The sequence below is a fragment of the Magnolia sinica genome, chromosome 4, assembly GCF_029962835.1.
Source record: "Magnolia sinica isolate HGM2019 chromosome 4, MsV1, whole genome shotgun sequence".
Lineage (NCBI taxonomy): Eukaryota > Viridiplantae > Streptophyta > Magnoliopsida > Magnoliales > Magnoliaceae > Magnolia > Magnolia sinica.
In genome coordinates, this window is record NC_080576.1 from 87,836,580 (window position 1) to 87,861,597 (window position 25,018).

A 25,018-nucleotide genomic window follows, 5' to 3' on the forward strand; every position below is an offset into this window, starting at 1 on the left:
AATAATACTATTAGATAACTTTTTTCTTTTCACAAAATGACAATCGACGTCAATGTGCTTGGTATATTCATGAAACACTGGATTATAAGCAATATGGATAGCCACTTGATTGTCACAGAATTAAGGGACAAGTTCAAAGATATCAATGCCAAGATCATACACAAATGAGCAAAACTAGGGAATATCACTTGTGTCATGCCTGATAGATCTATACTAAGCCTAATCTTACAAAACATAAATCAATTGATGAGATCTAACTTTGATACCATGTAAATTCATGAAATTTGAGATGAATCTTTCCTTACCCTTCTCTATTAACTAATAGATAAGAGTAAAGCATAAAGAAAAGGAAAGAAATATAGGCTTCATTGTCATCTAGAGGGGTCTACCATAGACGGGCAATATGAAAAATTCTCATTAATTAGGTTTCATTGTCATCTATACAAATGTGACTTGGGGACTACTTTCATGGACAATTGCTACCAATTCACCTCGAATGTCTATGATTCTTGATCAATGGGAGTACTTTTAAGTAACGTTCTAAATACCAGTGATATTATTGATGACATTGCTGATATTATCAATATCACTGGGTCAACATTACCAAAATTACTGGTACTTTAAAAAAATTTCATATATTACTGATATTTTCGATAATAGTGGTAATTATGTCATTGATACCGATGATATTTTACGGAGAATCCTTTATAGAAGTTTCTTACTGTCACTATACTAATGATAATATCCTCAATAATAAGAAAACATTCTTAAAATAGGTGAAAACCAATAAGAAATTGAGGAAAAAAATAAATAAATCTCCAAAACTCCAAAACCCCCATTTTGTATGGGTATTTTAGGAATTTTGTTCCTAGGGCAATTCCTACAACCTATTTTGGTTTTTATCATATTAAAGCTTGTATTCAAAGGAGAATCTCAACTTGCACTGAAGATGGTGTGGGAACTTAAAGGTGATGAAATATCTGTGAAATTTTAACATGGATTACAACAAAAATCCATGCCTATGTACGATTCTCACACATCAACATGAATATGTGAGATGAAGAATCAACATTTACATGAAAAGTTGAGAAATCAACATTTATGTTAAAATTTGGAGAAATTCCAATTTCTCTGTTTTTGCCTGTTAGATTGAAAATGGATGTACATAAATTTGATACGTTCATTAGTGAAGGACAATTTATCAATTGGCAATAAAAATTTCATTTATTGAAAAAATATTAAAAAAAGAAATTATGTTAAGTTGAAATTTTTGTGTTATTATTATTAATGAACATGAAAATTTTACTAGCTATATATTTTTATATATTTATTATATATATTTATTTCAATAATAGATAGTTTAGGTCCCTATAAAATGAAAAGTTATTTAGTATCATTTCCCTTTGCAATATCTTAATCAATATGTAAACATGCGTTTTTTTAATCATCAGTTGAAATTTCACTAAAAGATTCTCAACTTTTTTTCCCCCTTCTAAGGATAAATTCTCAAGTGTAGGCAATAATATCAAAAACACCTATACATGTTTTTGTATCCCTAATTAATGATACACATAACAATACTGACACTTTAAACATGGCTCCTAAGTGGCCCATCTAGGCTAGGACCTCTCAAGACCATGACAAGCCTCTTTGAGGTTTTTGCTCAAATACACTCTGGCGTCCAGTAAGCTATAGATTCAAACCATTTGCATGATAAGTCTCACTTAGCATGGTGGAAAGGTAAACAAAAACAGGCAATTAGATTATTCCAACCCTTGAGAATTTAGCTCCTTTAATTTGAGCATGAATGATCACTACAGCCTTTGTATGATCAAAGGGTCCAAATATTCAATCCCGAAGCATGTTTGGGAATTCCCCACACAAGAGACTTATTAGATTAATGGCTCATATCGTTAAAAAGCCCAAATCCGACATTGAAAGTTTCAACATATCTTACCAATATGGAAAGATATATTTGCGCAAACCTTGAAATTTATTCTAGTATATACGCTCAACAGTCAGACCCAAGCCTACATTGTACATAGCCTTAATCCAGCACAAGTTTAGCCCATTCATGCACTGTATGGTTTTGAAGGGTTTATTCAAAAGTTTCCTCTCTCTCTCTCTCGTCTTTTGATATATATTTTTAAAATATTTAATGGTAACTATAAATTAAATAACTTATTAATAGCAAATAACATTAAAAAAAAAATGACTATTTCAATTTTAATGACAATTAAAAATTTTCCAATGACAATTTATAACAATTAATATTGTGTTGAACGATTATTTCAATTCTAGAGGTGATAAATATAGTCGGGCTTGAGTTTGGCCGATTATTACCTTATATCGTGGGCCTATTGAGCCAGCCACGGGATCTTGTGATTTGTGATAAGTGGGCCGTCCATGATAAGGACCTTTACATGGGTAGGCCCGATACATCTACAGGGGAGATGGCTTCACGAAGTCCATTTATACCGACTCTGCCACGGGGGTATTTTTGATATTTTTACAATAAGGAGGGGTGTATTGGTCTTTCTCTGCAAATATGTTGCAGTCAGAGAGAAAAAGAGAGATCGAAAACGCCCAAGTGCGGAGGAGATCTCCATTCCGCAATCCGTAACACCGGTCACCCTCGATCCAACCGTTGAAAACCTACAAATCTCCCGATCCGACGGAAAAAAAACCCGTTTCTCTGTTTCTCCAGTCGTCCTTCCACGGCTTAGATCTTTTTAACCCTCATCCCAATCCGTCACAGCTGTCGATCGGTTTTGAGCTCCACTCCATTTTTGAACACTCTGGATCACCTGGGTATTCTCCATATTCCACCATCGGTCGTTTTGAAGCTTTGTTTGGATTGATCTCATGCCCTGATCTGCGAATTCCAGCGAATTTGATCGGTTTCTATCCGTGACTGGCGCGGCGGGACCAGGCGCCGAACATGGAGGTCTTTGAAGCGTATTTCCAGAGAGCCGATTTGGATCGGGATGGGAGGATCAGCGGGGTGGAGGCAGTCTCATTCTTGCAAGGATCAAATTTGCCGAGGCACGTCCTCGCACAGGTATTTTTGATGCTCCTCCTTGTATATTTGCCTTATTTTTCTTAAATTTCCGAATAGAATATTCAGAATTCTAGCTGAGTAGAAACAATAATTCGGACGATTTTGTTGGTTGTTAGTAGACCAAGATACAATCTTCATGATATTTTTGCTTTCGATCGTAATTGGTGGTTATTTTCGTCGTTGGTTATTCCTAAATTCCCAAAGCATTTGGGCTTTTAAGCTTTAGATTGAGAGAAATCTCATTGATATATAGCTAATCAGCTATGCTGCCTGAGTATGGGTAAGAGTGTTGGATATCGTTGATCTTAAATCCAAATTCTCAAGATACATGTAAGAATAGGATTGGTCACTGTTCGTAAGTATGACCATACTAAAGTTCTTCAATAACAGCATTGCGAGTTGAATTTTGATGCCTAATATAAATTCTAAATAACTAACATTTGGATTTCGATTCTCCGAGAAGGGGATCTATTCTCCTGATCCTTGGGATCCACAGTATCCGACTCGGCTACTCCAATTTTTTGAAGGACCTGAGTATCGCAGTTATAAAACAATGTATCTATGAGCAAAGCGATCACAGTGTCACAAGTTGAATTTGTGCCTGGTTGGTGCAATTGCAGTATCATCATCATCATCGTTGTCCGAGACTTGTCCTCCCAACTAATTAGGAGGCTGAACAAATCCTATTCCATCATTCCACTCTATGAAGGACCTTATCTTCAGTTAAACCATATATCATGGATTCTTTTCTTACTACCTCCATCCATGTTCTTTTGGGCCTTCCCCATTGCACTTTTAGAGCCTTTAGCTTGAACTATCTTACCCCTTCTAACTGGTGTAGTTCTTGGTATCCGTTGCACATGGCCAAACCATAGTTGGCTGTCCCTCCTTTTATTGCCTATGGGTGTTGCTACTCCTATGTTCCTCCAAGTGCACTTATTTCTAATTCCATCCTTCCTTGTCTTGCCACTCATACATCTCAACAACCTCATTTCAGCTACCACTCATCATATGAACGTGTTTCTTGACTGCCCAATATTCTATCCCATAAAGCACGATTGGCCGTATAGCTATCTTATAAAAATCCCCTTCAGCTTGATTGTTATGCGTTGATTGGTACGATTTTCTGTAGTTCTAAATATTTGACAACTTTAGTAGTCAAAACCCCAGTAGATTTGGATTTCAAGTCTTTCGAAAGGGGGGGCCCCTTATCCTAATTGTTATTAGACGATCCGAGTGTATGGTTTGGGTACTCCGGTTTTTTGAATGGCCTGGCTATTGTAAATGTATAATAATTTAAGATGAGTAAATGGCTGACGAATCTTGTCATTTTAGTTTGCAATCTTGGCAACCTGTTTCTTTTCACTCCATTTGTCAGAGCATGGCTGTTGATAAAATCCTTGTCAAGGGGCTGTTGGTTGAGCTTGTGTTGCCTGTATATTCCCTAAACAAAGCCTTTCCTATTGTTCTGTCATAGGCTTAGTTGCATGAAGCCATGAACCTTCTACTTGGGATGCCAGGCTCTCTTGCTTTTGGCTTTAGAATCTCCCTCATGCTCACACTCCTCGGGCATTTGCACTTCTCGTCATTTTCATCATTTAAGGAATCATCAGTTCACTGCTGTTGCATCTTAAATCTCCTCATCCTCCCATTCATGCTTTGCAACAAAGGTCATGAGGAGGCTTTGACATGTGGCTTTAGCTCATGTTTCTTCGTACTTATCTTTGGAATATATATATATATATATTAGTGTTTTAAATAGCGGTAGCGTGTTGCGTAGCGTTCAACCCTCTGTAGCATGTAGTGAAATAGCGTAGCGTGTAGCGTAAGCTACACAATACTTCTATTTTTTAATTAAAAAAATATATGATAAATATTAAATAGTAAGAAAAAAGAAAAATATATAAATGTCACATTCTTCAATGCAAATCACAGTGGGCCCACCATAAATATTAAATAGTAAGAAAAAAGCGCACACACATATGCACACCACATTGGGCCCACCATAAAAAACAATGCAAATCCACCCCTTCACGCACCTTAGTGGGCCCCACGTGGGCCACACCATAGAAAACAATGCACATCCACACATGCGCACACCACAATGGGCCCCACGTGGGCCACAACATAGAAAACAATACAAATCCACCCCTTCACACACCTCAGTGGGCCCCACGTGGGCTATATCATAGAAAACATTGGAAATCCACCCCTTCACACACCTCAGTGGGCTTCACGTGGGCCATTCCACAGAAAAAAATCCATATCTACAGAGATATTGAAAAAGAAATGAAAAAAATTATAAAGAACAAAAAAACGCATAGTAATCGGCATTTTAAAAGGGAAAAAATGAGAAAAAAACTCAAAATACCAAGTTATTTTCATTGTACATCGAAAAAAATTCAAAAAAAAGGAACGAGCGTACCTATTTTTGTCTTAAGATGAGATTGAATTAATGGAAACTGCAAAAGTTGAAGCTCCACATCCGATTGCAACCAGAATAGGGGAAATCTGATTTCTCCGTCATTTCTTATCCATTGTTGATGAAACTGCACCAAATGGAGCTCCTTGTAGTCTCCAACAATCGGCCAAATAAGCCCCTTCAAAGGGCTTTTCGATCGCAAGATTGAAGAGGGCGGAGAGGAAGTAGTGTCGGTTTACATCTGGAAGGCCTTTCGAATACCCTATTCATAGGGTTTTTTTTTTTTTTTTTTTAAAAAATAAATTTTTATAAGTTACTTAATGCTTGTGGTGTGAGTTCACCACTATTTATAGCAGTGAAAAAAAAAAACAAAAAACAATAGGGTAGCGTGTGTTACCTGCGCTACACGTTACGACCCCTGTAGCGTGCGCTACAGGGGATTTGCACTATTTGATGCGCTATGTAGCGATATGGCAGCGCTACGCTACGTAGCGTATACTACTGCTATGCGATTAGCACTACTGACAACACTGATATATATATATATATATATATTCCGGAAAGGCAATGGAAATTTTATTAAACAAAAGAAGTAACTACAAGGAAGCCGAGGGGGTGGCCCCACCATTACCCAAACATACGAATCTCCTTGGCGGGAGAAGCATTCGGCTACCACAACGGATGGGTTTGGTGCCAACCGATAGATCTTCGGAAAATCTTCTTTAAGAGGAGATGATCCTAACCAAACATCTTCCTAGAAGTGAATCCTACCCCCGTCACCGAGCAAAAAACCAGCTCCATCCATGAAGACTACCTTGATCGCTATGTCTCCTTTCCACAACGCCGAAGCTCTATATGCCAAAGAATCCTTGGTCCACCAATCCCCATCGGAACAACCATACTTGCTTTTGATAACGGTCTTCCAAAGAGCTTCCTCTTCCTCCCTAAACCTCCAAAGCCACTTCCTGAGTAAAGCTCAATTTATAGATTTGAGGTCTTTTATACCCGCTCCACCTTCATCGATAGGCTTGCACACCTCATCCCATCGAAGCAAGTGAATTTTTTTTTTCCTCCACATCATGCCATAAAAAATCTTGCCTCAGCTTATCTATTCTTGCTAACACTTGAGGCGGGCATTTAAAAAGTGACATAAAATAAAGGGGAAGGCTGGACAAAATGGCTTTGATGTGGGTGATGCGACCTCCAATTTAGAGATATCTTGTCCACCATCTAGTGAGCATACACTCAACCCTCTCGACCACCTTGTCCCAAAGATGCTTGGCTGGCTTACTTGCGCATAATGGAAGTTCCACAAACCTAGTCAGAAGAGATCCCGCTAAGCAACTGAAGGTTTCAGCAAATTGCACCACCTCTTGGAGCTCCATCCGCACCCCGAACATTTTGGTTTTGGCTAAATAGACTTTAAGACCAGACACCACCTCAAAGCAGCGAGTCATCGTCTTTACTCTTTAGTCTCTCCAGTCCACCTCATCATGAGAAGCGTTGCAAAAGAGGAGCATATAATCTGTGAATTGAAGATGAGAGATGGGCGGTTCCAAGGTACCCTCCACCCGAAAAACCAAAATGAAACCTTCATCCTGGGTCAATAAGCAGAATTGCTAATGTACGTGTTCAATTTGGATAAAAGCACACCCATTTTCCGCTGCCTGTGCCTCTATGTGCAAGTGATTGACATATTGTTTGATATTCAGCAGCTTGCAATTTATGCATACTTCCTTCTTATGGGGTAGGTATGCTCATATCTATGTTTTTGGAAATCTTTTCGCTGTTTTTCTGTTCCATAACCAATGCCTCGACGTGTCATGTGGCCAACCAATCCTTAAAGATCTGACCCTTTTGGGTTGTGGTATGCACATCATTTTGAAATTTTGAAGTGGCTAAGGTTCTAGTTTTCAAGTTAAAATGCTCTTTTACGTCAATGCTTACATCCCTTCAAAATCCTAAAAGATCTGCTAAATCTAAACTGGTTAGGGTCATAGTTTTAATTAGCTGAAAGAAATCTACTCTCAAGATAATACTTCTTAAAAAAAAATCTACTCAAGATAATTTTTTCGAAATCAAGATAAATTAACTGAAAGAAAATTCTGATATTACTATGTTTGATTTAAATAACATGGTACTGTTCTTGTTTTTCTGCTTTGCCCTTAGGCAATTTAATAATTTTCTATCCTTCCAAAAAACAAAAGAAAAAGAGAGAAAAAAAAAGCAAAACCTCTCCTTAAAAAAAAATCTACTCAAGATAATTTTTTTGAAATCAAGATAAATTAACTGAAAGAAAATTCTGATATTACTATGTTTGATTTAAATAACATGGTACTGTTCTTGTTTTTCTGCTTTGCCCTTAGGCAATTTAATAATTTTCTATCCTTCCAAAAAACAAAAGAAAAAGAGAGAAAAAAAAGCAAAACCTCTCCTTTTAGTTCTGGTTCTTTTTTGACAAAATCCTTGTTCCTAGTTTTGTCTTACAATTCATCATCATCTAAGCCTTATCCCAATTAATTGGGCCCGGCCACATAATCCTTTTCCGCCATTCCACCCTATCAAGGGCCAGACCTTTAATTAGACCATAGGTAATCATGTCTTTTCTTACTACCTCCATCGCTGTCCTTTTGGGCCTATCCCTTGCCCTTTTAGAGCCTTCAACTTGTACCATTCTAGAGCCTTACAACTAAAACTTGGGAAAATCAACAAGAAATTCTTGTAAAGCTTGTCGATCAAATACTGCAAAGACCTATTAAGAGGCATACAAACAGTTGGTCACATTGATATGACTTCCAGATGTTGGGTAAGCACATAATTGCCTAACATGCACGTGTAAGTGTGAATTGTATGAATTTGCAAGGAAAACCAAAAAAAGAAAAAAACCTAGTACAAATTCAGGACAACTTGCATATGCCTGCATGTGTGAGAGCCTGCGTGTGAATTGTGAAATGTGGGAAGACCATAAAAATACCAATGCTTGAATGAGGTAGCCTTGCCATTTTCATTCAACGTAGCCTTGAAAGGTTATGTCAAAACCTAGATTGGATTCGTACCCATTTTTTGTGGGAGATCTGTTTGACCTGAGACTAGTGTTCCAATTGTTGTTGATAATATTGACATATCAACAAAATTGTCGTTGTCGAGGACTCGGCGAAACTGAAACCTATTGTGTATTTTTACGATAAATTGATTTATTGGCAAATATATATATATATATATATATATATATATATATATATATATATATATATATATAAATCTTTATAGATAACAGAAACTTGCATTAAAAGGAAGAGGAAATACAAGGAGGAAATCAACCTGCTGAGATAGCGGATCAATTACCCTCCATACAAAAGCAAATTACAATCCTTTAAAAGCATCACATTGGAAGCCCACTCGAAGATATAATACTGGATTCTTTTCACTGTGGACACCATCGAATTAGACTCCCCCTTAAAACATCTCCCATTCCTTTCTTCCCACATCGACCACCAAATTGCCATAAGGGTCATTCTCCATATCAAATTTCTTTGCTTTCCAAGGGTAATGCCATGCCAAGCTTTGAGCAACCGACCTGTCGAATTTGAGAGGACCTAGAACATCGAACCAAGAGAAAATAGTTGACCGGATCTGTACAATGAAAGGGCAGTGAACGAACATATGATCCACCGATTCTGCGTCCACCATACAGCAAAAGCAAAATTTTGGTGATAATCATTCCTTTTTTCCTCAAATTATCAACTGTCAATACCTTCCTTTTTCCGACCAACCAACCAACCAAAGGCCGCAATCTTTGGAGGAAGCTTATATTTCCACACTTTATCTGTCATTATCTCTTTTGAAGCATTGGGTTTCCTGAAGATGGAGTTGTAGAGGGATTTAACCAAGAAGGTGTCCGATTTGTCAAACTTCCACACCGGCCTATCGGTTCCTGTCTGATCTAGTTTACCGCTACTAATACAATTGAGAAGAGCCGCTAACTCGTCGATCTCCTAGTCATGAAGATTTCTTCTAGCGGAGAGGTTCCACAATATGTTGTTCCCATGAGAATAGTAATTGTCAGCTACCAAAATAAGCTGATTCGGGGCCAGGCGATATATGTTCGGGAAAACATCTTTAAGAGCTTGGTCTCCCACCCAGATGTCTTCCTAAAAGCGAGTATTGTTGCCTTTACCAATGATAAAACGAATACCTTTGAGCATCTCCTGCTTCATTTCTAACACTCCTTTCCATAGAGGCGAAGCTCTATAGGCTGTGGACTCTCTGGTCCACCACCCACCTATTGATTGGCCGTATTTGTTCTTAACCAGCAAATTCCATAGGGGGGTGTTTGGTGTATGGTATTAGAAAGAATTAGGTGGGATGAGATTCAAAAAATGTAATTATTACATATAACAGAGATTGTCCCCTATTACCATGGGACAAGCCCAACTCCATGTTATGTTTGTGTCACAGTGGCATTTACTCGTTGGTTTATTGTCCATTGAATGGATATACCTATAATCATTTGAAACCATTGAGAATAACATGTGTTATATCCACACTGTTCATCTGTTTTGCAACCTCATTTTATGTCATGGGCCTAAAAATGAGACATATCTAGAGCTTACGTGGACCACAACACAGAAATCAATGGGAACAATGATGCTCACCGTTGAAATCTTCCTAGGGTCCACCGTGATGTTTATTTGCCATCCAATCTATTCATAAGGTCAAAAAGACTTGGATGAAGGGAAAACACAAATATTAGCTTGACCCAAAACTTATGTGGCCCCAAAGAAGTTTCCAATGGTAGGCATTCAATCCCCTTTGCTTTCTGTGGTGGGGTCCACTTGAGCTTTGGATCTACCTGGATTTTTGGTCCATGCTCTAAAATGATCTGAAAAAATGGGTGGACAGTGTGGATATAGCTCACACACCATGGTGGGACCCACACAACTTGCTAACATCAACAAGACTTTTCAAAAATTTCAAAACACTAAGCGGGAAGCAAAAAGCTACAGTGCCTTGGATCAACTGCAATTCCATCTAATCTAATTCTAAGCTTTCCCATTCTCCCCAAGTGTTGGGTAGAATTAGCACGAGACCAAATGCAATTCCATCCCACCTGATCCCATCTAATACCATGCGCCAAACGCCCCGTAGAGTTCCGGTTTCAGTTCCAAGTCTCCATGTCTACTTGCCTAAAAGGACCCGGTTCATACTCTTGAGATTTCTAACACCTACACCACCTTCTTGAGTTTGCTGACATACCACCTTCCAATCGACCAGATGGAATTTCTTCTTGTCCTCCTTTCCATACCATAGAAAGTCTCATCTTAATCTTTCAAGCCTATCTAGAATCGCATTCGGACATTTGAACAAGGACATGAAGTATAAAGGCAGGTTCGAAAGTACCGATTTTATCATAGTGAGACGACTCCCCAAGGATAGATACCCGTATTTCCATCTAGCAAGGTATTTCTCAAATCTGTCTATGACTTTATCCCATAGGAACTTTGGAGGCTTTCCCATGCATAAAGGGAGACCAACAAATGTGGTCGGAAGACTTCCCATCAGGCAATCGAAAAAGTCAGCATAATGAGATGTCTTTGCTTCATCCATATCGGCGAAAACATTCTAGCGTAAATACATGTAAAATCAGCTTTTTATTTTTAAAAAAGAAAAAACCTTCGAATTGGAATTTTTGAGAGAAATTTGTCTGTGGAAGTGTTTTTTGGTGCGCCATTATTCGGTGCATCTCAAAGTGAATTTGGTGGGTCAATCGTGGATCGACAACGTGTGGGCCGATTTTTGTAGGTACGAAAAAAACTAAAAAAATCCATTTTTTTCTTGGATTAGATGATAGATTTTGCTTAAAGGAGGGATTTCAGCAAGATTTTTGGGCTTTTTATTCAAAGATTTCTCGAATATTTCAAAAAATAAGGACAATTTCTTTCAATACTTCCTCATGGAGTCGGGACTTAGGAGAGGAAGACGGGGCGTGTGACAGCCTGTCATAGGATCTTCCCGTGTCAGAGTGGGGGATGTGGGACCCACTTTGATGTTTGTGAGAAATCCTTCCTGTCCATTCGTTTTGCCAGATCATGTTAGGGCATGGGCCCAAAAATGAGGCAGATCTAAAACTCAGGTGGGCCGCACCATAAGAGAGTGGGTAGGAAATGCCTACCGTTGAAACCTCCCTAGGTCCACCATGATGTTTACATGCCATCCATACCATTCATAAGGTTATTCCTATTGGGATGAACTAAAAACACAAAAATATTAGCCTGATCGAAAAATTCTATGGCCCTGCAAATGTTTCAACGGTGGACATTCAATCCTCACTATTTATTGTCATGCATCACACTTGCGTTTTTGATCTACCTCATTTTTGGGCCCATCTCCTAAAATGATTGGGAAAAATGGATGGATGAGGTGGATTTCTCCCAAACATCACATTGTGCCCCACATAGTTTCCTTACGCAGAAGTTGGTGTGACGTGCGCAAATTTTAGAGCGCGACTTGCTGCAACCATGGAACTAGCGATGTGGGTGGGAACTTGACTGCAGGGCCCACCTCCATGTATGTATTGTATATCCAGGCCGTCCATCTATTTTGCCAACTGCTTTTACGGCATGGTCCCAAAAATGAAGCAGATACAAATTTCAATGGACCACGCAATAGGAAACAATGCTTATTGACCACTAAAAACCTTTTTGGGCCACAAAAGTTTTGGATCAAGTTAAGATGAGATTTTTTTTTTTCGTTTAATCCATGTATATCTGACCTTATCAAGAGGTTGGATGGTCAATAAACATTACGGTGAACCCTAGGAAGTTTTTAATGGTAGGTTTCAGTGACCACCGTTTCTTGTTGTGTGATCCACCTGAAATTTGTATTTGCTTCATTTTTGGGACCATGCACGAAAATAAGTTGGCAAAATAGATGGACGGTGTGGATCTACAATACATACATGGAAATGAGCCTTAGGGTCAAGGTCCCACCCACATCGCTGGTTCCGGGGTTGCAGCTAAGTCGCACCCCACGACGGACTGCATAAGGATGCTATCAGTAATGACGCTGTTGGTGGATGGTGCTTAGTGGGTCCTAAAACAATGTATATCTTTTATCTATGCCGTCCATCCATTTTGGATCGTTATTTTAGGGTCTTAACCCAAAAATCAGGCAAATCCAAATCTTAGGTGGATTGTGGACTACACAATAAGAAAACAGTGGCAAATGAATTCCCATCATTAAAACTTTGTAGGGCCCACTTAAATGTTTATTTGCCGATTAGGTCAAATGAACCCGGATGAAGGGAAAACAAAAATATCAAGCACTTCGAAATTCTTGATGGATTATAGGTACGCCAAACTTTGATACTTTGGAGCTCTGGTAAAGGTAAAGTGTGTTGGATGATATGCAAGCACTTAGAAAATTTTTAAAATTTGCAGATGTGGCATACGGCTATCTGACTATCCGTTGGTGGATATTTATTGAATGGCTAAAAATGAAAAAAGTAAAAAATAAAATCCAATGGTCCTATTTCCACAAACAAGTGTCCATGATTTAGAGGTTAGGATTCATCAACCAATTTGATCTTGGGATTGGCATGAAGATAGTGGGCAACCTGGTCGGTTTTAATTTGAGTTAATACATGCCACGTCACGTGGCCCACATGTATAATTTTTGATTATCATATAACTCCTCAAGCTTATGATGGTCATAGGGATCATTTGATGTACAAGTGTGGTCCATGCTCGCCTACAGGTATAATCCTAATTTTTGGGCCAGGGATGTCGGCGGGATGGGATGGTTGGATGGATGGATGGATAGGATGGTTGGATGGATGGATGGATGGATTGGATGGTTGAATGGTTGGATGGATGGATTGGATGGATTGAGTGGATGGATGGATGGATTGAGTGGATTGGTTGGATGGTTGGATGGATGGATGGATGGGATGGTGGGATAGATGGATGGATTGGATGGCGGGATTGATTAATGGATGGATTGGATAGTTGGATGGATGGATGGATGTGATGGTTGGATGGATTGGATGGTTGGATGGATGGATGCATGTGATGGTTACACGGATTGGATGGTTGGATGAATAGATTCTTTTTGGATTTATATATATATATATATATATATATATATATATATATATATATATATATATATATATATATATATATATATATATATATATATATATAATTTCTAAACCTGCAAATGTGTATTTAGGCATCTCTTGAAGTTTCACTGAAAAAATTCCACCATTTCCCCTTCATTTCCGGTTATCGGCGATCATATCAACAATAATGATATTGTTTTTTTTTAAAAATAAAAATAAAAATCTCCAGCCAACGAAACTTGTTGCGATACCGACAACTCGAACACTGCCTTAGACAACAACATGATGTGATAAATGAATGAAATGAGTACGCTCAAGGTTTGACTAGTTGGACAGATTGGTTGACCTGGACAGTTTGAACAATATCTCCTGAAAAGAGGCTTTAGTTACCTGACCAATTTTATGGTTGTATCCTGTCTAAACCAGTCCAACCGTCTGGTCCTGGTTTTAAAAAACTGGAGAGGTCTATTTGAAGTGAAAATGTGATCCATCACCTCAAGCAACTAAATATGCAAATATGCATCTTTTCTCTATTATTTGATTCTTAAATATGCAAATGTGTATTTTAGCTTCTCTTGAAGTATCATTGAAAAATTCCATCATTTCCCCCATGTTTCTCTAATGTTTCTTTGAGTTAGCGTTACATGCTTTTAGACCCCCACTAAATAGAACTTATTGTGCATGTGTCTTTTTTGCAATTATTTGATTAATAAATATGCAAATGTATGTATTTTAGCATCTCCTGAAGTTTCATTGAGAAATTCCACCATTTCCTTGTGTTTCCCCAATGTTTCCCTCAATTAGCGATAAATTTCTAGGGATCAACGATAATATCGGTGATATCGATACATGTTTTCATATCTCCAGCTAGCGATACATGTAACAATACCAATACTATGAACACTTGCTGCAATTGATGGATGGAATGGATTTCATAGAGACATCATGGTGGGTCCCATGTAGTTTTTTGTTAGACTGAATTCTTAAGGAGTTGTGTTGTGTGCAGGCTACGCAAAGATTAGAGAAAAGGGTGTGGTGCATGGTTTGCCAAATCTATTACGTAACGGCCGTTATGTAATGGTAACAATCAATAACTGTTACCGATCAAGGGGCCAAAATGACCGTTACAGAAAAAAGGAGCTGTAATGGTCCATAACGGCCCATAAACAGTTTTCTGGCGGCTGTTATAGCCCGTATCGTAACGGTAATGGCAGCCACCATTACCATTATGGAACACCTTGGTGTGGGGTACTCTTAGTGGAAAAAATTGAAATGACCCTTGGTTGAAGGGCCAGAGACATCCATTATTCTTTTGTTTTAAAATCTCTTGCCTGCTAATTGTGGGGGTTAAAATGTCCACTGACTACCCTGTTTTATATGGTGGAGATGCTGGCTTATCTTCTTCTTGGCTTCGAGTTGTAGCTTCTGAATCTGAATAATGAAACAACAGAATCTGGGTCTTATAAGCCTTGTAACTTAAATCTTGTGGCTATTTTATTTTCTGTGGTTTGCTTTTGCCTTTTGCTGACTGTATTAAACCATTGTGGTTGCTGGCAGGTGTGGATGCATGCTGATCAGAACCGGACTGGTTTTCTTGGTCGGGCTGAGTTCTATAATGCACTAAGACTTGTCACTGTGGCACAAACTGGGCGAGAACTAACACAAGATATTGTGAAGGCTGCCTTAGGTCCTGCTGCAGCTAAAATCCCAGCACCTCAAATAAACACCGCCTCAACACCTGCACCTCAGTTGAATTCTGTAGCACCTCCTGCCCCTCAACTGAATTCAATGGCTCAACCTGCCTCTCAAATGACCAGTGCAGTCACGCCAACCTCAACCCAAAACCTTGGCTTCAGAGCACCACAAGTAGTTCCAAGTGCTGGTATGAACCAACAGTTTTTTCCCTCTCCAGACAATCAGTTCACGAGGCCGCCTCAAGCCATGCCTGCTGCTGCTTCACTTCCAATGCAGGGGACAAGCCAAGGGCTCCCTGGGGTAGGCAATATAGCAGGCGCACATCCTCCAAACCCAAATATGTCCACTGTATCAGTTGATTCGCTTGGTGCGAGGCCATTTGGAGCTTCTATGGGAGTAACTTCCCAAGTCCCTAACAGAGGGATTCCACCTCCTATGACCCGTGATGCATTTGGATTAGTACCTGGGCCAACTCCTTCATTACCCCCTAGACCACAAAGCTCATCCATGCAGACATCCGCTCTTCCACCTAGGCCCCAAACCCCAGTTTTACCATCACCCCAACCTGCAGTTAAGGAACCATTGGCTGTCTCTGGAAATGGTTTTACTTCTGACCCAATTTTCGGTGGGGACGTGTTTTCTGCTATTCCGACTCAGCCAAAGCAGGATGCTTCTGCACCTGCCGTTGCTGCAAGCAGTATACCAAACTCATCTGCTATTGCCCCAGTAGCTACTGGGTTCCAATCATCCGTTAAGCAGGGCCAACTAGATCCTCTGAGCACATTGGCGACGCCAACTAGTCGTAATCAGCTTCCACAGGCCCCTCCATCACAGGTTAAACAGAACCAACTTGGTACTTCAGCATTAACTGCAGCAGGTGTTTCAGTTGGAGCTGTAGGGTCTGCTTCCAATGAGTCCCAGCATCCATGGCCAAGGATAACTCAATCTGATATCCAGAAGTATAATAAGGTATTTGTGGAGGTAGACAAAGACAGAGATGGTAGAATTACTGGTGAAGAAGCACGTAATCTGTTCCTGAGCTGGAGACTGCCTAGAGGTAGACATTATTGTGTTCCCACGTGGAGCATTGGTCTTTGCTTTTAATAAGTCAAACTTTTGATTGATTATGAAAGGTTCTGATTGCTTTTCTTTCACACATAGAAAACACAACACAAACCATGCATTATCGGCATGGGCGCTTGAAATATAGACAACTATGCTTATTTTTATTATAAATGTGATGGCTATTGATGAGAGTAGGATTACAAATCCTATAATCTGGCTGGCTTGTCTGGTGGGCCCTGCAGTGCATGCGCCATGGCTCAAATGTCAGGCAGAGCACTCTCTGGTCATCAAGGGGCCACACTTGTGTAGGAAGTGGGCAATAAAAAACTAAAATGGTCCATATACATACACATTCACACAGTTCAAAAGATTCAGCTGCTTGACCTGGGCACCTATGGCCTGTCCTAGTTTAGGGTAAACTCTGTCCCACTTTTCTGGTCATTTGATTGGTATTGACTCATGAGGATCGGAACAAATAGAAAGTATCATAGCTATGACTTTACAAAATTATATAACTTATAATCATGTTCTTTTAATCTCTCAAAGAATAGAAACAAAAAAATCATGTTCTTTTAAGTTATGCACGGAAGCTGAAAGTCTTAAACAATGGCCTTTCAGGTATAAGAAAAGCTTGATAGATGTTAAAGGCCTATTCGATTAACAGCAGCAATTCGACTTATCTTTTTCTCTCAAGTCAACACCCCCCCTCGTGGTTTTACTCTCTTCTTTCTTTAAATGAAGAAGACATTTTAAGCTAGGATTCCGATTTTTTTTTCCTGTTTCATTTTCTCTCAAACACTCTCTCAATGAAGAAAAGGAAGGTCTCAATTGATGCGAATTAGTTCCATTGATAGAGGATGGGCATGCAAGTTTTAATCACTAGCATAGGTCACCGCAAGCTTTTACTGAAAAAAATCAGCAGGAAAAACACATTCATGCAACGTAATCGTGGAACATAGAATGCAGTGACTACAAACTTCCAACAGAAAATAAGAGTTTTCAGCAACTCTAATGGGTTTCCAGCAATCAGAAACCTTAAAAAATATACCAGGTCAATGATAGTGCTGCATAAAGGAGAAGATCACCAACAAAAACGGTTTACAATAACCCAACAATCTCAATAACGTCTCCATGTTTTAGTCTAGAAAGAAAATTAAAGAAACCAGTCCAATAACAATCCTCATATGGCTAAAAAGGCCCTTTATAAACTCTCTAATAGTCCTTAACAAACCTAAACCTACTTTAAATCTCAGCCCTTGCTTTTGTAAAATCTCAGCAATCCAACTAAACAGCCTCTAACAAATCCCCATGTAACAGCTGTGAAGAGTCCGTGCTATTTGGACTCTCTACAAAAGGATTCAAGCCCAAACCATGCCTATGTATTTCTTATGCATGACTCATGATTTCAGCATGCGTCAGCCAGTTTCATCTCCCAAACATGCCACATAACTCTACTGCTGCTGCTGTATGGAGTTTCTTCTAGAAATGACCGTCCAACGGTGAATTTTGGGGGTTCTTCAGTGGGCCTCATGTTAGTATTGTTGTGGCCCTCATCTGATTTGGTTGTCTTTATTTTTTTTCCTCTGCACTTTGACTGTCATTCTTCATCTTCTTTGCATTTGCATCATTTTTCATTGAGGAGCCACATACTTATTGTGCACGTACCTTTTGAAAAATATTTTATTTTACGTGGGAGGTATTCTGCCTGTACAGTACCACTCAAAATAAAAGGCCTGTAGATCAAATTGGTCTGGAATGTTATCTTGTTATAAATTTGGACTGCTCACAATGCTATTTTTCTGCTTGTCAGAGGTCTTAAAGCAGGTGTGGGACTTATCTGACCAGGATAATGATAGCATGCTTACTCTGAGAGAGTTCTGTACTGCGCTTTATTTTTTGGAGCGGTACAGAGAAGGGCGTCCTCTTCCAGCAGTGCTTCCAAACAGTGTCAGGTTTGATGAGACATTACTGCGTGCCACAGGCCAACCAACAGCCACATATGGTGGAGCTTGGCGGCCCACTCCTGGTATTCAGTCCAAATACTTCTCACCAATGCTTTTGTAGATACGAATACAATTTTATAGCCGTCTGTTAAGATCTCTATTCTTCCAAGATGCATCGCTCTCTCTGTTTTTCTTTTGGGCAAGTTTTTTGGTGCTCCACTGCTGACTTCTGTTTTGCCCTTTGTTGATGGATTTCTTGTTCTTCTTCTGATTAGGCTTGCCACCACAAGGAATACCTGTTGCTCGACCCGTAATGCCTACATCTGGATTGAAGCCATCTGCACGAGTTCCAGTTCCCCCTCAGACTGATGATGTGGTACAGCCCATGCAGCCGAAGTCGAGGGTGCCGGTACTGGAGAAGCACCTTGTGAACCAACTTAGTAAGGATGAGCAGAGTTCTCTGAATGCAAAGTTCCAAGAAGCAACAGAGGCAGATAAGAAGGCATTTTCTGTGACCCATCACTTTACAAAAAGAAAAAAAAAGAATTACTTATCACCTTCATTGTTTGAAGTATCTCTGATATTATCGAAATATCTCCGATATTATTCATATCTCCAGCTCAGTGATATTGAGAACATTGGTAGCAATACCAATTACCTGGCAGTAGTATTAGAAATTCTAGGTATTGGTGATGTATCGCTAAGTATCGCAAATGTGTCGATATCACCTATGTATCGCCAATATTTTCGACTGTGTAAATTCCAGGTGTCGCATGTATTGCCAATGTATCGATATCGCCATTGTGTCACCAATATTTTCGATTGTGTCACCAATATTTTTGATTGTGTAAATTCCAGGTGTCGCTTGTATCAACAATATTTCATTAATATCGCTAATGTATTGATGTCACCAAAATTTGTTAAAAGTTTCCATTTTTTTTTTTTTTTAGGGGGGGTGGGGGGGCATGGTTGTATGTAGTGTTCAATTTGTCGACGATAATATCGTGATATTATTGTTATCTCAACATGAGCGATATCGAGACCACAATCTTTTGGTTCCTTTTTACTTGTCGATGATTTCTTGGCGAAATATTGTGTTATCGATATTCTGAAATATCGATGGATGGGATGGTTGGGCTGCTTTCTTACAACAGTACATGCTTTTAGGCCCCCATTAACTGGAAATTTATTATGTATGCATTCTTTCAGCAATTTTTTGATCCCTAAATATGCAAATATGCGTATTTTAGCATCTCTTGAAGTTTCACTAAAAAATTCCACTGTTTACTTTCCCCCATGTTTCCCTAATGTTTCCCCGCATTTCCAGTTATCGGTGATATTATTAGTGATATCAATATTGTTTATGTATCCCCAGCCAGCGAAACTTGTAGTGATACTGAAACTTTGAACGCTGATCACCTTGTTGTTTGATTTATAGACAATATACTTGTATTATGGTCATAACGCTGGAAACAAAAAGAAAAGAAAAGAATTTTTTTTTATCTTGTTGGGTTAATCCATTCCAATATCTAAAACTCTTAAGTAGGCGCTGCAGGTTTTTGTCACATGTAAATCTGGTACTACATTTGGATTATTGCACCTAAACTTTTGTATGCTCCGATATGCACCTAAACTTCTGGATACTTCAATGTCCACCTAAACCTGCATTTTCTGTTGGGAACCTGATTTTTAGGGTGAATTAATGAGTTTTCAGCTGAGAGTGCAGTAGTGCAGCGTTATTCTCTGGTGGATAAGTTCTCATATTAGTATCTGTAGCAGTTTCTGTTTTAAAGTATTGGAGTCTCTTGTACATATTAAAGAAAAAAAAATCCTCCTTTTCTAGGTTCCACCTTTAGTTTGAGTTCATGGATAATGGGAATGCATGGCTTGATCTGGCTGACTCTTTTTTATTTCTAAATGGAAGGTGGAAGAATTGGAGAAAGATATTTTAGATTCAAAAGAGAAGATCGAATTCTACCGTGTTAAGATGCAAGAACTTGTGAGTAGCTTCTATTTTCCCTATTGCTTTGGTTTATAAAATTACATCCTAAAAGAAGAATTATACAATGTGATGCATCTCATGCAAATGTAGTTTGATGATAAAGTGAAATGCTAAATTTAATCCATTACTAGAGGTAAGCTCTTCTAATTTGATGACTGCCAATGATATGCTCTCTCTCCAGTTAAATTGCAGGCTGCAGCCTTACCATTTACCTGTAGAGTCTCTTTTTTTTGCAGCCCTTTTCTCAGTAATGGACACATACATAATAAACATACATCTCCTTGTAACATGTGCACCCATTAAACATGCTCCTTTTTAGCCCAGCCATTGGAATCCCTATGCTAGTTAGTACACACCCCATCCCCAACGAACTGCTTTACCTCACTACCTGTTGAACCATGGTTGTGTTGTTACTGAAACTTGTGCTCGATAGGTGCATTTGTAAGTTGTTCAAACTTCAAAGTGTGACTCCTCAATGATGCATCACTGAAATTACAAAGCCTCCAAGATTTGTCCTCCCAAATTCTGTTCAACAATATATTGAAAAACAAGCCTCCAAGTAAAGCAGCACGTGTTTAGATGAAAGGAAATAGTGGAGTTGGTAAAGATTCGGAGTTCATGAATCCAAGTGAGGGAATCTTCCCTTTATCTGTTCCAGAAATATTTAAGGAACAGGCTTGGTTTTGTAGAAGTTATGAAATGTAGAATTATCTACATCAGTCGCTGGTAGATATAAAAGAGAAAGATAAAAAAATTTTGGGACATAACCTGCAATATTTTTTTTTCTTGATAAATGGGAATATACTACAAGAACAATGAAGATTCAAATCCTATATATGTTTCTGGCGTGTGAAATCCAATGCCTCCTCCCTGCAATCTGAAGTCCAGAAAAGGCTTCGAGAAGCCTTTTCCTTTGCTAGAGATTCGGCCCGCACATTTGCTGATCGACCTATTTGGATGAAGAGGGCTCCCGAGCTGTCCCCGAGGTCTTTCACCTCCTCCGTCTCATTTGCTATACTCCACAGAAATTTGTTGGATTTGATCTATGGGATTATATCAGGCAAGTTCCCTTCAACTATTATGGGATGCCAGTTTCTCTCGTTGCTAATCTGAGGCCATATGACATGGCTGCCGCCTCTGCAAAGAATGCATTTCGATGCCCTGTAGGCCTTGAGAATTCCAAAAGAATGTCCCCCCTATTATTTCCGATCATGCCTCCAGCTTCGATAATGCCTGGATTTCCAAGTGCACATCCAGCAAAATGTAGAATACAATGGCCCAGCTGAGGGGCCTGCCAACATTTACTCTCTTCCTTAGGGTCCACCAAACCTAATGATTTCTTTCCAGTTAGAACATACAGATTTAGGGATACCTGTTAACATCTTTGACTTGCATGCTCCATGTTATGGCATAGTCCTGGATGAGTTGAAACACATCCACTTCCATCTTTACAAGGTCCTGAAAAATCTGCGAGTCCCTTTCTGCCCAAATGCACAACAACATTGCCTTCAAAAGAGCTTTCCACAATATCCTGCCTTTTCCAGCTTGAAGCGAGCCCATCTACTAAAGAAAGTAGCACCCACTGTAACTCCAAATTTCACAAATACCACCTCCTACAGTTTTCGAGCATAGGGGTATAGCAGAAATAGATGCGCCATTTCTTTTTCAGATACTTTACACATATCGCACCTGTTAGGGATCATCATCCCTCCATGTTGGTGATGATCAACCGTCAGCACTTTGTTGAGATAGACCAACCAACAGAGGCAGAGGAAAACACGTTGCCATCCTCCTAAACTGTGCATTGAGCTTCATTAGGTCGGATGCCATCCCACACCATCGATGCCCAGTCTCCTCTATTAACCTCAGGCCTTGCAATCCTCCTAAACATGGCAGTGGAAAACACGCAGTCATCCTTTGGAGTCCAAATTCTGCAATCTTCTCCCATATCATCAATCTACATGTTTCCAACATTGCAAGCAACACGACTAAGGGGCCTCATCATCCTTTAATGAACCTGTAAATGCAGGGGACCACACAATACCTTGAGATGAGTGGTTAAAGAAATGGTCCACTGTTCCATCAATGTTGCAGGTGTTATGAAGCAGCTTTGGAAACCTCTGCTGAAGTGGGCTTTCTACGCACCAACAATCCTTCCAGAAGTGCACTCTGCGACCATTGTGGACTTTGTATCAAATCTGCTGCATAAACTTACTGTACGCATTTGATATCGTCTTCTAGATGGAGCCCCTACTGCTAGAGCATGCTTTTATTTCCCACCCATTTTCTGCTGTACCATATTTACTGCAAGCATTACCTTGAGGAGAGGTGACTCCCTGCACCCAAGTCTCCACCACTACTTTGTTAGGAGCATATTGTTTATCTCTTTGATTGAGATAATGCCTAGCCCTTCCTGATTTAGAGGCTTACACACCTCTGACCATGCCACCAGATGAAATTTATGCTTGTCTTCCTCCTCGTTCTATAGAAATGTTTTTTGAAGGGTCTCCAAGTGTGTCGCTATCTTCCGTGGACATTGGAAAAGGGAGAGTTGATAAATTGGAGCATTTGCCAACACCTCTCTAATCAATGTAATCCTCCCCCCAAACGACAACAGCTTAGCTTTCCAGGAGGCCAGCTTTGTCACATATCTTTCCATTATTGGACTCCACTCTGCTTCCAGCAGTTGCCAACTCCCAGCGGCATACCTAATCGCTTTATTGGCTACTTTTCTGTTTTGCATGCGAGGGTTACTGCTAGATCAGTCACCTCCCTCTCATTCAGATTAATACCTGCAACAGAACTTTTGCTTAGATTTATACTTAGATCAGATACAATCTCAAGGAAGTGTAACACAAATTTAAAGCTGTAAATCTCTTCCCTGCCTCCAGCCGAACAGCACTGCGTCGTCGGTGTATTGCAGATGAGAGCACTGGAAGTCTTGATTCATTGTCACCATCCCTTTAACGGTACCGATATCCACAACTTCTGTTATCAACTTGTTCAGTGCTTTGTCACCACCTTAAAGAGTGGTGATGACAGTGGGTCCCCCTGGTGAATGGCTCAGGACCCATTAACCAATATTGAGAACCATGGAAATCAGATACACGTGCTCATCCATCCGGTCCATCTGCTCCCAAAACCCTCACAAGCATATATTCAAATAAGCACTAATTGACTCTATCATAAGCCTTCTCCATGTTGGTATTTGGGACAAAACCTCTGTCCTCCTTTTTCTGAGAATCGTCTATTAGCTCATGAGCTAAAAATGGCCATCTGCAATTACCTCCCCAGAATGAATGCCAAGGAGATGCCACTATGGAAACAACCTTGCTTAGTCTGTTGGGAGGACCTTAGTGATTATCTAATAACAGCTTCCAATCAAACTAATCGGCCAGTAGTCCTTGATATCTTCTGCATCTGTCTTCTTCGAATAAGTGCAATGAAGGGTGCACACATATCGCAGCGTAGGACCATTGAGGAACTGAATTCTTCGAACACTTGCATCACATCCCTCTTTGATGACCTCCCAACAACTTTTATAGAAGGTCATCAAGAACCCATCGAGGCCTGGCGCTTTGTCCTCTTTCATGCTGAGTGCTTGTTTGACCTCCTCTATTGAAAACTGAGCTTCCAGGGTTCTTTCCTGATCTGCTGATATCTTTATGAACTGTATACTGTACTCTGTGGGTCTTAAAATGTGAACATGTTCTCTCCCAAAATCTGTGCAATTTACAGTTGGAATGAATCTACTGGAGTACAGTTGCTGGAGCCAGTAGGGATGTGGAGTAGATAGCAAAATTTGTGGAAACCTTTGTCCATAGACCGCTGTATTCTAACCTACCAGGTGGACACCTGAATAACCAATTTTTTTGGACATTCCTGACTACTTGACACCTCTATCTTTAGTGACACCTCCACCCAAAATGGTGGAAGCCTCCCCTCAACATGGACATCCTTGTCTTAAGTGGAACATTCCATGCCTAGGGTGTGTTTGGACAAACTACTGAATTCATGCAAGTAATTGAAGTGGAAATAACCAAATTAGAGGATCCTTGGCATTAATATGGTCTGAGGAGATGATTGATCACATTTTCATCCATTGTGAATTCTCGCTTTCATCTGGGCCTGGTGCTTGGTCTCTTTGGGATGCATTGGGCTATATTGGAGTCGGTACTAGATCTCTTCAAAGCTTGGAGGCAACTTTTTTTGACAAAAGGAAATATGTCCTATGGTGTATAGAGATTCTAGCAATACTTTGGGCTATGTGGAAAGAGCTTTAATCAGGAACTTGATGAACAACATGGAATCAAGCGCCACAGTTTTTCAAAGAGTGAAAGGAAACCTGCTATTTTGGGCTCTTGGGGTTTCCTTGTTCAAATGTTGTAAATTGGTAGATATAGTCTATTTGTAGAGTTTGTTACTAGTCTCTCTTGGTGCTTTTGTTGAGCTCCTCATTGTTCTCCCCCACCCCTTCCCCCCCCTCACACACACACACACACAAATTTCCTCTCTGCTCTCGTGCTTTTTTTTTTTTTTCTCATAAAATTCTACGTCATTCAAAAGAAGAAGAAGAAGAATGTCTGTGCTGCCAGGCATGTCATTAAAAAACAGTTGGGTATCAGCCAATGTGTAAAGGAAATGGTCAACCCTGTTAAGGGATACAGAGGGTGAGTTGGTCTGTTATGTAAAGAGCTTTAATCAGGAA

The 25,018-nt window shown here is 39.6% G+C and overlaps 1 protein-coding gene across 2 annotated transcripts in view; it reads left to right on the forward strand.

Annotated features, from left to right (window-relative positions):
• The first annotated feature begins 2,514 nt into the window (after positions 1-2,514).
• The window catches only part of LOC131243335 (actin cytoskeleton-regulatory complex protein pan1-like), a 64,657-nt gene continuing 42,153 nt past the window's right edge, over positions 2,515-25,018 (forward strand). Inside the window, exons 1-6 of one of the 2 annotated variants that reach the window (XM_058242623.1) lie at positions 2,515-2,811; positions 2,889-3,061; positions 15,163-16,357; positions 18,176-18,391; positions 18,584-18,810; positions 20,233-20,307. In XM_058242623.1, coding sequence (XP_058098606.1) covers positions 2,942-3,061; positions 15,163-16,357; positions 18,176-18,391; positions 18,584-18,810; positions 20,233-20,307 — 1,833 coding nt within the window. In that variant the 5' untranslated portion in view covers positions 2,515-2,811; positions 2,889-2,941. Of the gene's footprint in view, positions 3,062-15,162; positions 16,358-18,175; positions 18,392-18,583; positions 18,811-20,232; positions 20,308-25,018 lie in introns of both variants that reach the window. The other variant, XM_058242622.1, reaches the window with a different exon arrangement.